General features: G+C 46.7%; 1 protein-coding gene across 4 annotated transcripts in view; it reads left to right on the top strand.

The window, feature by feature from the left end:
- EIF2B3 (eukaryotic translation initiation factor 2B subunit gamma) overlaps nt 1-11,908 on the top strand; it is a 127,534-nt gene extending 115,626 nt beyond the window's left edge. For all 4 annotated transcript variants that reach the window (XM_027612248.2, XM_027612222.2, XM_027612230.2 and 1 more), the window contains one exon: nt 11,724-11,908. In XM_027612248.2, the coding sequence (XP_027468049.1) occupies nt 11,724-11,776 (53 nt within the window). In that variant the 3' untranslated portion in view covers nt 11,777-11,908. The remainder of the gene's footprint in view (nt 1-11,723) is intronic.
- Nucleotides 11,909-18,243: the final 6,335 nt, after the last annotated feature.

Raw genomic sequence — 18,243 nt, 5'->3', positions numbered from 1 at the left:
GGAAGAGTTGCACATCTCTCACTTTAAATCAAAAGCTAGAAACGATTAAGCTCTTAAGTGAGGGAAGCATGTTAAAAGTCAAGATACGCAGAAAGCTGGGCCTCTTGCGCCAAACAACCAAGTTGTGAATTCAAAGGAAAAGTTCTTGAAGGAAGTTAAAAGTGCTACTCTAGTGAACACACAGATGATAAGCAAAACAACCTTATTGCTGATATGGAGAAAGTTTGAGAGGTCTGAATAGAAGATCAAACCAGCCACAATATTCCCTTAAGCCAAAGCCTAACCCAGAGCAAGGCCCTCACTCTCTTCAATTCCGAAAGAGGGGAGGAAGCTGCAGAAGAAAAGTTGGAAGCTAGCAAGGGTGGGTTCATGAGGTTGGAGGAAAGAAGCCATCGTTGTAACAACAAAGTGCAAGGTGAAACAGCGAGGGCTGCTGTAGAAGCTGCAGCAAGTTTTCCAGAAGATCTGGCTAAGATAGGAGGCCAGTGCCTTATCCATTATGCAACTGGGGCTTCTGATCTGGCTAAGATAATTCATGAAGGTGACTACACTAAACAACAGATTTTCAATGTAGACAAAACAGCCAGTGCATGCCCCTAGAGTCTTTAAGCTGATTCCAGTGCTCATTTGTCATTCTGGAAATCCTAGGGCCCCTAAGAATTATGCTAAATCTATTCTTCCTATGCTCTATACATGCAACAACAAAGTCTAGATGACAGCACATCTGTTTACAGCTATTTCCTGATTGGTTTAAGCCCACTGTTGAGAACTCCTGTTCAGAAAAAAAGATTATTTTCAAAATAATACTGCTCATTGATGATGCACTTGGTCACCCAAGAGCTCTGATTGAGATGTACAGTAAGATTCATATTGTTTTCATGCCTGCTAACACAACATCCATTCTGTAGCCCACGGATCAAGGAGTAAAAGTCTTATTATTTATTTAAGAAATACATTTCTTGGGGCTCCTGGGTGGCTCATTCCATTAAGCGTCTGACTTGATTTTGGCTCAGGGTCATGAGATCAAGCCCACGTTAGGCTCCATGCTAGGCGTAGAGCCTGCTTAAGATGCTTTCTCTCCTTCTTCCTCTGCCCCTGCCCCACACACACCTCCCCGCCGCCGCCCCACTTGCTCATTCTCTCTAAAAAAAAAAAAAGAAAGGCAAGGGTGCTTTTTCCCTCTGCTCCTCTTAAGTTCCTGTTCTCTGCTTCTGCAAATAAGTGAATATTTGGAGACAGCCTAAAGAGAGGCCCACAGAGGTTTCCACATGTTAGCGTCTACTATACATCATGTGCAAAGGATATTAAGGCGGCCTGGGAAATCGGTCCCCACAGGAAACATACCTCAACAGAGGTGACAGCAGTGGAAGCCAGAAAACCAACTATCAAAAATCAAGTTTTGAAACAACTAGAGGAAAGAATTGGTGTGCTTATGTATATACCAGATTATCTCCCACAGTGATACTAGACAACCAAATCACTTATATTCCAAGTGGGAAAGGGCCTTGTGGCTGGGCCGGTGGATCCTGTCCTCAGAGATCTCAGAAGATATCAAATCCTGTCTACAGGATGCAACATAAAATCGTTACCTCATTGGAATGGAAGTGCTGTCCTGGATTCAGTGGAGCAAAATGTCAACTAAAAGTTTCCTTTGAAAAATAAGATATGGCATCAGCATACATATTTTAAATGAATGAATATTACAAGAAAGACCATTAACAGTGGTAAGGAATTCAATCAGCAGCATGAGAGACTGTGATTAAAAATTAATGTAAGTGTGGAGAAACCATTATGATTCACATTTTAAAAAAAGAAAGTTGTAATACAAAAGTGCTTGGAAACTTGCAGCTTCGTTAGGGATGTTATATATGGTTTTTCTAGCCCATTCAGTGAGAATCTATAGGCAAATTCAACTGTAATGCTGTTTGTTCTGGGTCTGGCCTGAATTTCAGAGATGTTATAAAAATTTAATACATTTTCTGGATGTAGTATGAATATGTACTTCATTTACAATCAGGTAAAATAAACTTTATTTATTTAAAAAAAAAAAAGAAATACATTTCTTAAGGCTGTAGCTGCCATAGTGATTCCTCTGATGTATCTGGGTGAAGTAAATTGAAAACCTTCCAGAGGGGCGCCTGGGTGGCTCAGTTGGTTAAGCGTCTACCTTCGGCTCAGGTCATGATCCCAGGGTCCTGGGATCGAGCCCCACGTTGGGCTCCTGCTTCATGGGGAGTCTGCTTCTCCCTCTGCTGCTCCTCCCACTCGTTCTCTCAACCTCTCTCTCTCTCTTTCTCTCCCTGACAAATAAATAAAATCTTTAAAAAAAAAAAGAAAGAAAGAAAGAAAACCTTCTAGAAAAGATTCACCATTCTAGATGTCCTTAGAACATTTGTGATTCAGGGGCGCCTGGGTGGCTTAGTCCGTTGAGCATCTAACTCTTGATTTCGGCTCAGGTCATAATCTCAGGGTCCTATGATTGAGCCTGCATTGGGCTCTGAGCTCAGTGGGGAGCCTGCTTGAGATCCTCTCTCCCTTCCCCTCTGCCCCCACATGCTCTCTCTCTCTCTTTCTAAAATAAATAAATAAATCTTTTTAAAAAAAGAAGAAGAACAGTTGTGATCCACAGGAAGAGGTCAAAATAGCAACATTAACAGGACTTTGGAAGAAGTTGATCCCAACCCTCGTGGGTGACTTTGAGGGGTTCAACACTTCAGTGGGGGAAGTAACCGCAGATGGGGTGGAAAGAGCCAGAGAACTACTAGGTTCAAAAGTGGAGCCTGAAGATGTGGCTGAATCGCTGCCATCTCTTGATAAAACCTGAACAGATGAGGAGTTACATCTTATGGACGAACAAAGAAAGTGGTTTCTTGAGCTGGAATCTACTCCTGGTAAAAGATGCTGTGAAGATTGTAGAATTGACAAGAAAAGATTTAAACTATATAAACTCATTGCTAAAGCAGCTGCAGGGTTTGAGAGCATTGACTCCAATTTTGAAAGTTCTGCCATGAGTAAAATTCTGTCAAACTGCATCACATGCTACAGGGAAATCATTTCTGAAAGGAAGAATCAATCATTGCTGCAAACTTCACTGTTGTCTTATGTTAAGAAATCACCACAGCCACCCCAGCCTTCAGCACCCACCACCATGAACAGGCAGCAGCCGTCGACATCGAGGCAAGACCCTCCACCAACACAAAGATTATGACTTGCTGAGAGCTCAGATGATAGCATTTTGTAGCAATAAAGCATTTTTAATGTATGTATATATATTTTTTAGACATAATGCTATTGCACAATTCATAGACTACCGTATAGTGTAAACATAACTTTTATATGCACTGGGAAACCAAAAAATTCATTTGACTTGCTTTAGTGTGATATTCACTTTATTGTAGTGGAACCGAACACACACTGTCTCTGAGGTGTGCCTGTGCGTGGTGTATGAGAGACATACGAACATCGGGGTGTCTCTGCTGGGCTAAGAATTTCAATGGTCCATACTTTGGCTGGATGTTTTTAATCAAAATGTAGACAAAAAGTTCAAGATCAATTAGAATGGGCTAATTCCTTTTGAGATTATGTCTACAGCTAGAGTATAGTGGAGTGAGTAGGAGAGCTGCTGAAGGAATTAACCCACCAATTCTGAATTGGTAGAAACCACAGCAAACAGAGGCCTTCTTCAGGTTTTTTCTCCTTCCCTTTTTATTTTTTTCATTTTTTTAAAGATTTTATTTATTTATTCATAAGAGACAGAGAGAGAGAGAGAGAGGCAGAGGGAGAAGCAGGCTCCCCGCTGAGCAGGGAGCCCGATGTGGGACTTGATCCCAGGACCCTGGGATCATGACCTGGGCCGAAGGCAGACACTTAATGACTGAGCCCCCCAGGCGTCCCTCTCCTTCGCTTTTCTAAAGCCACATACCTCCCTTTGGAGCTTTAGAATCAAACAGACCTAGATTCACATCTCAGCTGTGCAACTCATGGATGTGCATCAGGTAATATTTTTCATCCCTAGACCTTAGATTTTCGAAACTAGAAAAGTTGAGACAATAATCATGGTCTTGGATGGTCTCATGGTCTCACAACAATTGTTGTGAGAATTAAATACAAGTAAATGTTGTGAGGAGCACACACAGCTTCTGGAGCACAGCAAGGGCCTTAGAGTGCCCCGTCCACGCAGTGCTGGTGTGCCTCTCCACGCCTCTGTACGTGCCCTCTCTTTCTGGAATTCCTCTTTTGAAGACTCTTCCTAAGTGTTTTCTGCTCTGCAGAACCTTCCCTGACTCTTCCCATGACTGCCCACAGCCAACCTAAGCATTCCTTCTTCCTCTGCACCCCTGAACTTTGTCAGCACCTTTATTAAAAGTTATGGCAGTTATCTATGAATCTGCCTTCTCTACTGACCGAGATCCTTAAGGCCAAGGATTGACTTATTTCAATATGCATCCCTAGCTCTCAGAACAGGTTTATAGTTTATAGTGGGGGGGGGGGGGGAGGGAGGGAATGAGTGAATGAATTTGGGATCCATAGAGCATATTTTCTGAAATTTCAGTGCAGAAATGGTTCCAAGAAAGGCATATTTGAAATGGTTGCAGTTATCATGAGATCTCTCCTTACTTTTTTTCTAAACTTAATGCTGATATAAGAACCACATGTAACATTGATAAATGAATTGGGGAGGTGTGGCCTTGCCCTGAAACCATCCTTCACCTTTATTTCTCTACTTGAGACGAGATGAAACTCTCAAGCACTTTCTTCCTCTATATGTGACAATGGTCATCTCTGAGAGGCCTTTCCTGACTGTCACTAGTTTGCCAGTAAGGTTCTTTGTTAAAAGCATCATAAACTAACTCTGGCTGATTTAAGCCGATAGAACAATTCAAGCCCACAGTTCTACGATCGAGCTTAAAAACTGGGTTCCAGCCAAGATGTACACCCCCAACCATTGTGCCGAGGACCCCACTGCCGTCCTCACCTCACTGCTGCTTCTACCACCCAGCAGGCCCCAAGTGGATTCTCTCTGGTTCCTGCTTCTTAGTATCACTAGCTCCCAGCCCAGAGTTTGGGGTGACTGCATCTGTAGGTGAAGCCTGGTCATACGTCCATGCCTTTGTGACAAGGAAGGTTGGCATTTTTAGTTGAATTAGGAGCAGACACCTTGCACCCAGTGCTCCACCAGAGAACTTTCAAGCAGGAGTGTTGGTCAAGGGCAGCACCGCAGCCTTTGGTGTTTTCTTCTGTAATGGTGGGCGAGGGCGAGGGCTGGTGCACCCAACACCCGCCGCATGGATGGCGCTCCCCTCCTGGAATGCCATTGGCTTACAGTTGTTGTTTGTAGCTTTTTTTAGAGAGAGAGAGTGTGCACACACACAGGAGGAGTGCAAGGGACGGTGGGAGAGGGACAAGCAGACTCTGTGCTGAGTGCGGAGCCCTGCGCGGGTCTCAATCTCACCATCCTTAGATCACAACCTGAGCTGAAACCAAGAGCCAGACGCTTAACCGACTGCACCACCCAGGCGCCCCTGTTGTTTATATCTTTAAAATGTTCTCACATACACTTACCTTATCGGTCTCTCATGAAAACTCTCTGAGGTAGGGATTCATTATTGACCCATTTGGTGAAGTGGAAACTGAGACTTTGAAAAGTTGAAATTTACCCAAGGTACATAGCTAGTAAATGACAGAACTGGGTCTTCAGCCTGAATTATTGCAAGACAGCCTCCAAAAAGACCAGAGAAAGAAGCCACTCCTGGCTTGCCCAGCAGAATTTGATCAGTTATAGACCTTTTCTCCCTTTAGTCCATCTTTCCCAGATCAATTAGAAAAATATATTTGGCTTCCATATCCCAGCTCTTTCTGGTCTTCAGGAACCCCAGGTCTTCATTCTTTCTCCTACTCAACATACCAGCTCACTCAGGCCTACCCTTGGGTTACAGAGAAACTTCTTTCTTGAGCAGCTGGGGCCTGTTGGTAATTTCTTTAAAATAGGATGCAGGGGCGCCTGGGTGGCTCCATTGGCTAAGCGACTGCCTTCAGCTCAGGTCATGATTCCAGGGTCCTGGGATAGAGTCCCACATCGGGCTCCCTGCTTGGCAGGGAACCTGCTTCTCCCTCTCCCTCTGCCTACAGCTCCCCCCGCTTGTGCACGCTCTCTCTCTCTCTCTCTCTCTGTCAAATAAATAAATGAGATTTTTTTAAAAAGGATTCTAAATTAATCAATTAATTAATTAATTAAAATAAAATAGGATTCGATTGGGGCACCTGGCTGGCTCAGTCTGTAAAGCATGTAACTCTTGATCTTGGGGTTATGAGTTCAAGCCCCATGCTGGGCCTAGAGCTTACTTAAAAATAAATAAATAAATAAATAAATAAATAAATAAATAAATAAATAAAACTCTTAATAAAAAAAAAATTTTTTTAAATAGGATTCACAAGACCCAACCTTTTCTCTGACTCCACGAAAGGCCTTGGAAAGGGTCCGCAGAGTTCTAAAAGCAGCTGCTCAGCTGGTCTGTGGAGCTGCTTTCTTATCCTTTCCCCTCCCTGTCACCTCATTGCATTTCTCTGTCCTTTGTTCTCTTCTCTTTGGGTTTGTGGCCCCAAACAATGTTTCTTCCACCTCCTTCCTGCCTCTTTGTCTCTGTAAATTCTCTCCTGCTCAGCAAAAAGTAGAAGCATCCTCCAGTGCTTTCTTCTCTCAGTCCCTCCTGGCGCCAGGAGCCGCTGCCTTTTGTGGTTTTTAAGAGTTTAGACTCCATGAGGCTCCTGGGTGGCTCAGTCATTGTTAAGCGTGTCTGCCTTCGGCTCAGGTCATGATCCCAGGGTCCTGGGATCGAGCCCCGCATCGGGCTCCCTGCTCCGCGGGAAGGCTGCTTCTCCCTCTCCCTCTCCCCCTGCTTGTGTTCCTGCTCTGGCTGTGTCCCTCTGTCAAATAAATAAATAAAATCTTAAAAAAAAAAAAGAGTTTAGATTCCATAGGCATATTTGAATGCATGAACTCCATTTGCCACCACCCTAGAAGATCCCTCCTTTCTTGTGTGCTGGAACCTGGAACCTCACAGGTTCTGCTTCTCCCCATTTTCAGCAAAGTAATGGTGCTTCTTCCTTTCACTCTGCCAAGGACTCTTTCCAGTCTGTGTGTAGAATGCATGCATGACAACTGAATGCCAGATATTGAGGATTTGAGTCATGGCATCAGGGAGCACAAGGCTGGGCTAGCCAAACTCCTAGGATGTCATAGGCTTTAGCATCTCATGGACTTCTGGCTCTAACACTGTGTCCCCATTTTAGAAGGAGGCCCTTTAACGGTCCTCCTGAAAGAGAGGTGGCCAGAGAAGTCATCTGGACTCTAAACTGGAGAATCCCAACACTTCCTGCTCTGTCCTCTATGCTGGATGGACCAGTGCATCCAACACAGGAGTCAGTGCCTTCCTGCCACAGTTACTCCTGGCCGGTCATCTGTTCCCACTGTCACTCGTCCTTGCAGCTGAGCCATATGGAGAAGGCAAATTCCTAGCCATTAGTGCAGCACTCGAGACCTTTTACTGTGGATGACCCAGACAAACATCAGCAACTCAGATCCTCAGCAGCAAACACCTCAGTAGATGGCAGAGTCCCCAGTCAATCTTCCTCACCTGGAGGGATTTCAGAAAAAAAACATTCATCCTCAGAAGCAGCGCTGTCCCCTCTCCAGATTTCAATCATTTACATACCCAGAGAGTTACTACGTCCATATGAGTCTTACACCCCCAAAATGTGACTCTTACAACCCACTGTAGCCCTCTCTGGCCTCTTCTAGCACCACCAGCAGAACAAGCCATTTTCTAACAGAGCTCTGGGTTTTCTCACCCGCACCCCAGCATGCTCAGTTAATGAGATTATTTCTGGCAAAAATCCTGGTAGTCAAGTTTGACCTCCTGCTCAAGCCAGTAGAAAAGCCACAGCCAACAAAGTCAAAACCTGGAGACCCTAATTGGAAACTTCATGTGAGTCTCTTCTTATTGTCAGTGAGGGAACTTGGATCTCTTCCCTGTGACCACAGTGACCAGTCCTGTGGCCATGAAAGTAGACCTGACAGGCATATAGGTCAAGTCCTGGCTAGCAGGAATCCTTCCCAGCTTCCCAGCAGTGCAGCTTTTCATATGCAGCTTGTCATTCCCTTCTGTCCCCGGTGGTGGTTTCTCCTCAGCTTACCAGCCTCCCGTTGTACTCTGAGGGAAGGATCCTTAGGATCTGATTCCAGCCCAGAACTTTTCAAGTGTTTACTGGAACCTGCTTCCAGCCCTGGCCAAGCAGAACGAGTACGGCTTGTTACTCCCTCCAGGTTTCCTCCACCTTACAGAATCCCCATGAAAATACATCCATCCCCAAAATGCCAGATCTAGTCTCTCTTCCCTGAATCCCAATAAGCAAGTCTTCTCCCATCCCCAGGCCAAGAGCAGACCAGAGGGTAGAGGGAAAAGTGGGTAGGGCAGGCCAAACAGGGCTCAGGTGTGTATTTGGAGCCTGGCGGAGCAAAAGAAAGCATTGTCTGCCCCAGCCAGACACCTCATTTGCCCTTCTGGTCTGGAGCACTGAGGGCCAAAGTAGAGTGTTAATTAGAACTAAGACTGTCGGGACGCCTGGGTGGCTCAGTCGTTAAGCGTCTGCCTTCCGCTCAGGTCGTGATCCTGGGGTCCTGGGATCAAGCCCCTTTTCGGGCTCCCTGCTCAGCGGGAAGGAAGCCTGCTTCTCCCTCTCCCACTCCCCCTGCTTATGTTCCCTCTCTCGCTGTGTCTCTCTCTGTCAAATAAATAAATAAAATCTTTAAAAAAAAAAAAAAGAACTAAGACTGTCTTCAGAGCAGCGCAGTATCTCTGGAAACTAGGGAGAGACTGGGTGAAGGAAGAATAAATGTAAGAGTCTAGATAGGCGATGATGAGGCTGACTCATGGCTGTAGAGGGATAAAGGGTAAAAAGCAGCTTTTGGAGGTCCCCTGAGAAGCTAGCCAAAGAAGTATTTCCTTTGTTCTTTTCTGGTCAGTCTTATCTCAAGGGTGGATCCTGATTGACAGTCACACTCCAGGACCATCCCCAGCCCTAGGGAATTTCACAGCCTGAGCAGTATCTGGGCCTCCTTCCCATTCCTTTCACTGAAGAAAACAGATGGCTATGAAGCGTAAAAAGGAGGCCGGCCCCAGCCCCATTCTGTAACTTCTGTTTAATACTTATCAGAGCACCATGCTGGGCTCTTTCTCTCCATCTTATAGAATCCCTACTTGATGAGAAAACTAAAGCCCAAAGACATGAAATAATCTGCTCAAAGGCAAATTAGAACTCAAGTCCTTCTGACTCAGAAGGTCTTTTCCACATTGTCACCTTTTCTTCCTCCCTTTCCTATCTTTTCCTTCTCTGAGTTTGCCTCCGTCCAACATGGTGCCATAACAGCAAACTTGGTGAAAAGCCGAGACCGAGTTTTCCCTTCCTATGGGGAAAGTTAGAGAAATAGGCCTGAGGATGCACTGGATCCCTAAGCGCCCTTGCCGTAACGCACCGAATGTGTCAGTTACACTCTCAACAAAGAGGTTGGGGGCCTTCTCTTCTATATATGCTCCGTTTCCTACATCTGCACTCTCACATAACCCCCAAAACACACGCACATTCAACCAACTATTACTGCCTCCTATATTCTAGGCTAGAGGTGTAAAGATGAGTCAGATTTGCCTCTTGCTGTCCAACGGCCCCCAGTACAGAAACAGACAAGTAAAGAAAGAATTATGGAAAAGTTTCTCAGGTATGATGGTAGGAGACTGTCAGGGTTAATTAAGGACATAAAAGAGAAATCGGTCAGTTCTGGCCCAAGGAAGGAATTAATGCTAAATCTTGAACTTTTGGGCTGTTTATCAAATACACAAAGGGAAGAACCTCTCAAGCACAGGGGAACCCATGTAAGCAAGCACTTGAAGGCAAAAAAAAATCCAATGTGTTGGAAACTGCAAACCATTTGCAAAATCTAGAATATAGGGCACAAGGGAGATATAGCAAGAAGCAAAGCTGAAAAGTGGGTAGAACAGAAGACGTGTCTGAATTCTTAAGGTCTCCAAAGCTGCAGTCAGAAACCCCCTTAGAGGCTTCAGCCTATGGGCAGTATGAACAAACTCAAACATGTCTCTATCAATCTTGGTCCCATCATCAAGGATCTTCATTTTGCTGCACCAAAGCCTTCTAAGACTGAAGTAGAGCATCAGGAAAGCCAATTTGGGCAGCCTGGCCCCCAATCCCTATCAGGGTCACATTCAGGCTCCCAAGTGTGACAAGAAACATGTTGGATCCTTAGAAACCATGGGAAGCTTGCCCAGAAAGAATCCATTTCCAGCCAGCTGGTCAGCTTTTTCTGTCTGAGCCAATAGAGGGCAGGAAAACTCTCCTGTCTCCTGCATGTGCCCCCTACCTCCAGGCAAGAAGTAGATAACATGCCCCTGGGTCCCCCTACCCCTTCCCGACCATTCGTTCACTGCCTCCATTCTATTGCTCTTATTCCTAGAAAACTAACCCTTTTCTCACCCTTCACCCCATCACTGGTCAACTTCCACGGTGCTCCCCTAAATATATTGAGGGCTCATAGTCTTCCTCTTCGCTCCTTCTCTTCAAAATATCTTGGACTACTTACACTCAGCTTTACAATTCTCCCTGAGCTTCTCGACTCTTACCAACCCTCATCTCCTTTCAACTTTCGCTCTCCACTTAATAATCATACCCCGTCCTCCTCACTACCCGGGACCTCTGAAATCTTCCTGTGCCGGTAGCTATGGTAGACACTGGGGTAGAAACATAAATACACTGCCCCCCCCCCCTTGAGATTCTTAATGGGAAGCGTAGGAGAATGAGATAATGACGTAGAGACAGAGGTATGTATCAGGTAGTGTTTTCACAAAGCGGGAAATGGACAGTTTGGAAGGGAAGGCACCACTAATAGTGGAAGTGCTTGATTAGGGCATTTAGGGCAAGAGTGTGATGGGATGAGGGGCAAGAAAGGCATTCTAGACAGAGGGAACAGCCTGTGCAGAGGTCTAGCGCTACAAAATAATATGGCTTGTAGGTATAATTGCAAAATGGTGGAACATGAAGCTGGAGAGGTAGGCAAGGATCAGGTCAGGGAGGGCCACATTTTGGACTTTACAAAATAATGGCCACTGCTTATCCACCACTTGAGGATCCTTTAAGTCTTTGAATTCTCACAACAGCTCTACAGTAGGTGGTATTATTTCCATGTTATATGTGAAGCATCACCCCTTCTCCTTTGGATATCTCCATTTAACTGTTTAGTGCCACTGCTTCTCACCCCTTTCCCCCACCCCCTACCATTTGGCCACACCACAGTATTTCATGTTTGCCTTCCTTGTATTTTTGTACCTTTGCTCACGTTGTTCCAACAGCCTGGAATGCCTTCCCTTTGATACACTGCCTGAAAAGACTCTATTCATCCTGTAAGACCCATCCAGTTCCCCTCCTATGTGAAGTCCCCCAGAAGCTAGGTTTAAAAAGAGTGAGTCCCTTCCTCCTGTGTGAGAAAATGCTGCCTCTCCTATAATCCCTTTAGCAAATTGTATTCCTAAGATCTTCTCAAGAGCAGAGCCACATAGGAGACGAATAAATGTTTATGAACATAGAAATTAGAAATACTTTGGTTTGAAATGACATCTTTACTGCCAGTTCTCAAACAACTTTTTTCTTCTCTTTTGTAGCCAAACGAGTGAACGAGGTGATCGTGGGGAGTGACCAGCTCATGGAGATCTGAGTTCTGAGCAAGTCAGACTCCTTTCTCTTGGCCCTCAGAACTACAGATGTTGGCTGGCCCACCTGTTTGACTCTGTATTTATTTCCCAATAAAGAAGGGCTCCCATGGGGCGCCTGGCTGGCTCAGTCAGTAGAGCATGAGGCTCTTGATCTCGGGGTTGTGAGTTTGAGCCTCACGTTGGGTGTAAAATTTATTTAAATAAACTTTAAAAAGGACAGGGGGGGGCATTCCCAAAGGTATGCTGGAGACTTGAGTAGTCCCAAGTGCCGGGTTTGAGTCACGTGGTAAAAACCATCTAGAGCCAGTGTGTAGAACAGGATAAGACGCAGTGGCCTGGCTCTTGTGTACTATGGTTATCAGGCAGGGGCGGCAGGGTAACGCTCTGAGGACTGCTTTCTGACTGGTTGGCCCAGCCTAGCCCATAAAAGCATCTTCCACCTGAAAGGACCCGGAAGTACTTCAGTTCCTGACCCTAATCAGGCTTTCTAGACCCATAGGCCCAGCTGCTGGCAGTGCCACCTCGTACATGAGGCTCCTTCTCCAGCTGCCAATTTGGGCAGCCTGGCCCCCAATCCTTAGTCCAGGACTTAATACTCTACTCTGTTCCACAGATTCCCAGCCCCTGCCACCTCCCCACCTCCAGCCTCACCTGCCATTCACTCCCTACTTCCCAGTCACTAGTCAGGTTTTCCATGTCAACTGTTGACTTTTGGAGACTCAAAACAGGCAGGAGGCAGCCCTGGCCTAGGCATCAAGCCTAACTCCACTGGTCTTAGCAGAGGCAAGAGCAATAAAAGAAAGCCGTGGGGCACCTAGGGGGCTCAGTCAGTTAGGCGGCTGACTTCAGCTCAGGTCATGATCCCAGGGTCCTGAGATCGAGCCCCGCATCGGGCGCCCTGCTCGGCGGGAGGCCTGCTTCTCCCTCTGCCTGCCGCTCTTCCTGCTTGTGCACATGCACGCTCTCTCTCATCAAATAGGTAAATAAAATCTTTTTTAAAATAAATAAAAATAAAAGAAAGCTGTGATCTATGAAGACAGACAGACTCCTTCTCACCTCCCCTCAGTGAGGAGTCTATGGTCTATTCAACCTGGTAAGTAAAAGCCAGGAACCTTTATCATGATTTCAGTCTTTCTGACTCTTCTCCAGCTGCACTCCTTTATATCCTAATTATACTGCCTCTCCTGCTTCAGATAATTAAGAAGTAAGACTTCCATACTCATAGCCCTTCTGGAATCCTGTCCGCCTTCCCTTTACCACCCCCACTCCCAAACACACGCATCCTGGGCTCTTGCCTCCCCCTGAACTCCTTTACAACCTGCAGGTGTTTGGTGGAAGATAAAAGTGGTTCCTGGGGTGAAATTTTACCTCCTAGAATTATCAAAGTAAAGGTTTCCCTTGATGTGCTCACTGTGGGTGGCAGTAATTATAAAGAATGATTTGAAATACTGGTTTCCACGTTGCTTCAAAAATCCAAAGTCTCTAAAGTTCATTGGTGTAATCTTGCTTGAATCTTAGTCCTGGTCTCATTGAACTTGTGAGAGACTGGATGAGCATTCCTACCCGGGGGGATCTCCACCTCCACCAGCCTTCTTGGGAGCCTCGAGCTCCACATTCCTACCACTGGTGGGGACAAGGTTCCTGAACGCTTGTCCTCATCAGACAGGAGCCAAAATGGCCCAGCAGAAGTGGTTGAAAGAGATAGGACTGCGGGGGAGGGGGAGCGGGAGTAAAGAGCTGCGTAGTGCCCCCCGGGGAGGGGGGGGGGTCCCCTATTGAAATGAAATGAAATCTGTGGAGCCCAGATGACACTGGCTGGAAGGAGACCTGCCCTCCGGAATGTTGCTTGGCTTTAGCCCAGTCGCCGCCTCTCCTCTGTCCCTGTGTTTCCACATCTGCAAAATGGGAAAGTTGCACTGGACAACTTCTAAAGGCTCTTCCTATTCTCAAATTCTGTCCCTTCTCTCAGAGCTTTCTGACCCTTGGGATCTAGGTGGCCCAAGAGGCCAGAAGGCTGCTCCTTGTGAACAGAAAGGGGATGAAGCTGGATAGGTTTGGAAGGAGGTAGGTGGGGGATGAGAAGGGATTGAATAAACTGTCCCAGAGCCTTCCCGTACCCCTTCCTGATCTTCCCCACGGAGCCTTTGTGGAATCCCTGACTGCAGGATAGAGGAAAGACCTCTCCTCCACCTTCCCTTGCACAAGCCCATGAGCAGCCCTGCTCCAAGAAAAGGAGGGAGCTGGAGAAAACAGGACAAGGTAAGGGTTTCCCTGGGGAAGGCCTCACTTAAGTTTAAGTCCCAGCTGGGAACAACCCCAGCCCAGGACACTGATGCTATTGTCTCCAAAAACACCGGGATTGACTGGGTGCCCAAGATGCTTTCATTTCTCTTCTCTTTGCTCTATTTGCCAGAAGGCAGGGACCATTTTTGTTTCCTTTTGGCAGCAGCTACAGAGAGTTTGAAAGTATCTAAAAGATAGCAACTGAATTTCCACTGGCCAGCCACCTCTCCACGGGGCAGAAGCCAGAAGAGCCAGGCAGGTAAAGGGGTCGCCTGCCCCGCCTCTCCCAGGGATGCTCCGTGAGGGAAGTGGAGGTGAGGAGGAAGGGGGCTTTCAGTACCAATCAGGGAGGACTCTGGGGAGGTGTTGGGCAACAACACCTGGAGTTCTGGGAGCTTGCCAGGTCAGACAAAATTTGATACCTACTACTCCAGGAACCCCTCCCCCAGTAACACCTCACCCTCACCTGCTGGCAACAGCTCCTGAGCCAGTAAGGGGACTGACTGCCAAGACTGCCCTCCAAGCTTTTTCCCAAGGCCAGAGGCTAAACTTCTTCCCAGTCCTTCACCACATTACTCTTCCTATCCTGCTCCCATCCATGGAGGTGGCGGGGAGGGGGTTCGTGGGGAATTGTCTTTAGCTGGAGCCCCAGGAGCAATCTAGGGGCCTGCAGAGCCTAGTTTATAAGCTGTTTCTATTTCCAGAGAACCACAGAAAGCACACTTTCTTTATCCACAGCCCTCCCTACCCCTAAGGAGGTACATAAGCCAGGCCTTTGTATGCTGTTTTCTAAATAGTTAAATGTGTCTGAGGAAGAGGGAGTGGGTGTGGGAAGGACCACCCAGACACCAGGTCTAGAAAACTTAGCTCTGATGGAGCTCACAGGGAAGGAAAGAGGCTGGGCAGGAGCACACATTCTACTTGAAGCCAGGATGACTTGTCCTCGACCTGAGCCATCTGCCGCCACCCAGAAGGACTGCATCAGGGGCTTTTCTGCTATAGATAAATGGGGGAGATTCGGCTTTGATTCTCAGCCTCTCTTCTTACTCCACCTTCAAGGTAAAAGGCCATTTTCTGATCTCTGGTTGCAGCCTCTGACACTAGAGACTTGACAGGTGCTATTGGCCTAAAGCTGCCTATAGGGAAGGGGGTATATAGTCCCAGGCTTGGCCATTAAACATAATGGATGGCAGGGGGAGGGGGGGGTTGGTGGTGCCAGGGCTCCTTGCTTCCCTCTTCCACATCTCGGGGTTACTGACTCTGCCGGGCCCAGATAACTAAAGCCGGCCCAAAGCATGAGTGAGAAGCCTGGGGGAATGCCAAGGAAAGAAGGCCTGCCCCAGTTCCTCCCACATGGACCCTACCCTGAAGCCAGACTGGTCACTTTCCAACACTCTGTGTGTGTGTGTGTGTGTGTGTGTGTGTGTGTGTGTGTGTGTGTGTGTGTTTTACCTCACTTTTCCTGGCACTGTTCCTCAGCCACATATATTATCTCATTTAATCCTTATGTCAATGTCAGAGATCATATGACTTGCCCAAGCTCTCATAAGCAGACCTTGAACCAATGTCTTCTTTTCGATTTGGTAATCCTCCCACCTCTCCCATCCAATCCCTCTAACTTAAACCTCCCTGAGTGTTCCACCTCACAGTAGTTTCCGCTGTGGTCTTTGTGCTCTCCCTTAGGCTGTGAACTTAGGAAAAGCAGGTACCCTGGGACACCTGGGGGGCTCAGTCGTTAAGCGTCTGCCTTCGGCTCAGGTCATGATCCCGGGGTCCTGGGATCGAGTCCCACATCGGGCTCCTTGCTCAGTGAGGAGCTTGCTTCTCCCTCTCCCTCTACTGCTCCCCCTGCTTGTGCTCTCTCTCTCTCTCTCTGACAAATATATAAAAATCTTTAAAAAAAAAAAAAAGCAGGTACCCTGCAAATCCAGAGCTCAGCAAAGGGGTGGACACATAACAGACCTTAAGGGATTTTTGTCTCAATCAGTAGTTAGACTTACTCCTTGGTGATAATGAATTAATTAGATTGCTTTTCTTTTTTGTTATTCTTTGGAGAACTTCTCTGGTTTGAGCCCAAAACACATTCCCAGATCCAGTGGAAGTGACACTGGACCAGGCTGTTCCATAGTGAAGCAGGCTACTTAGAGAAGAGGCGCTTCTGCCTCCCTTCCTGTTCCCTGGGGTCTGTGGCTTTAGCTCTCCCTGGCTGAGCTCAGCTGCACTCAAGAAATCACTTCATTGGGGAAAAGAAAGGTCATCTTGGAGCTTGGAGCAGCCAAAGGGCACTAGGCCCTGGGTTGGAATGGTTAGAACTACAGACTAGTTTCTCCCACACTGGGTCTTTGGACTTTGGCAAGAAGTTTTCCCAGCAGGCAAGCCCTACCCTGGAAGCATCCACAGAAATGCTGGGCTTCACCACAGTTGTTAGCAATGGTGGGCCTGTGGTAGAAGCAGAGTCCCAAGGCCCAGATGATTACAACAAATCTTTCTCCATGGACTTGGGCTTGCAGAGTCTGGTTAGAGGGAAGGAGGTCTCAAGAGCTACTTACAGCAAAGTCTGTCTGCTTGGGTACCCAGCCATACTCAGCTGTAGCCCCAAGAGCAATCCAGGGGCCCACACAGCTAGTTTAGAGGCTATTTCTATACCCAGAGAATTGCTGAGGGTACACTTTTTTTTTTTTTTTTGAAAATTTATTTCTTTGACAGCAGGAGAGACAGCAAGAGAGAGCACAAGCAGGGGGAGGAACAGAGGGAGAGGGAGAAGCAGGCTCCCCGCTGAGCAGGGAGCCCAATGCGGGGCTCGATCCCCGGACCCCGGGATCATGGCCTGAACTAAAGGCAGCCAACTGACTGATTGAGCCACCCAGGCGCCCCTGAGGATACACTTTCTTGGATCCTCCTATTCCAGCATCTTCCCCAGATGCCGAGGATACACTTTCTTTATCCACAACAGGATAACATGGAAGAAGAAAGTGCTAAGCACACATGCTGCTTTTAATGTGTAGTTACTACTTGGCCAAAAGCATCCTGCATGTATTACTTCCTCCATAGGCATTTTGCTGGATGGATGGACCAAGAGATGTGGCAAACCTGTTAGGTGAAGTTCATCCCCTCAGCCTAAAATTTCCCTTTCCACAGGACGGAGGCTCTGGAAATAATGTTAATTGACACGTTTTCAGAAAGCAATTTGACAACGTGTAGCAAGAGCCATAAAAATCTTCATACTTTTTGACCCAACACCCTCACTTCTGGGAATCTGTCCTAAGGACATTGTCCAAATGATTGATACAAACACTATGTAGTAACATGAAATGGTAATGATGTAATGATAAACAAGTCTGGAGGAACTGACCAAGAAATTGGCCAGAGATAGTAGTAGTTGTATTAGAGTAATGAGTTTATTGGAGATTCTGTTTCTCTTTCCCAAACCTTGCATGTTAGAATATTGATTTTACCCTCCTCTGACACTCAGGGTTAATCATTCAGAAACCTGGCAGAAACAGCTCAGGTCTGTTGATGAAAATTTTTTTTCTTTTTTAAAGTTTTTTAAGATTTTATTTAGTTATTTGACAGAGAGAGACACAGCGAGAGCTGGAACACAAGCAGGGGGAGTGGAAGAGGGAGAAGCAGGCTTCCCGCAGAGCAGGGAGCCCTATGTGGGGCTCGATCCCAGGACCCTGGGACCATGACCTGAGCCAAAGGCAGACGCTTAACAACTGAGCCACCCAGGCGCCCCAGTTGATGAAAATTTAATAAAGGAACTAGTCTCTGTTTCCAGTCCTTTCCACCTTGGTTTCTGCAACTCTCGGTGACTCACTCAACCATTACTGAGCACCTACTTGTCTAGTGAGGGAGGCACAGTCTCAAGTACCTAAGTTGTGTCATAAATGCAATAATAGTATGTTACAAGGAGCACAATGAAAGAAGCAACTGTCAGGAGGGAGGTGTGAATCAAGGCAGTCTTCAAAGAGGGGTGATTGGCTCATGTTCAGTTTTGAAGGTTGTCTTCCAAGACAACAGGGCCACAACACGTACTAAGGCAGAAACGCCTGGAATGCCATGGTGCCTTTAGGAAATTACATCTAACTCTGCAGGGCTGGAAGGAACATTGAGTGGATGTGAAGGAATTATGGGAGAGAAGGCTTTAGTTAGATCATGCGGGGCTCCGTGCTCCAAATGGGCTTTG

The sequence above is a fragment of the Zalophus californianus genome, chromosome 4 (assembly GCF_009762305.2).
Source record: "Zalophus californianus isolate mZalCal1 chromosome 4, mZalCal1.pri.v2, whole genome shotgun sequence".
Classification (NCBI taxonomy): Eukaryota; Metazoa; Chordata; class Mammalia; order Carnivora; family Otariidae; genus Zalophus; species Zalophus californianus.
Note: the sequence above shows the minus strand (reverse complement) of the source record. Positions and strands in the feature narration are given on the sequence as shown.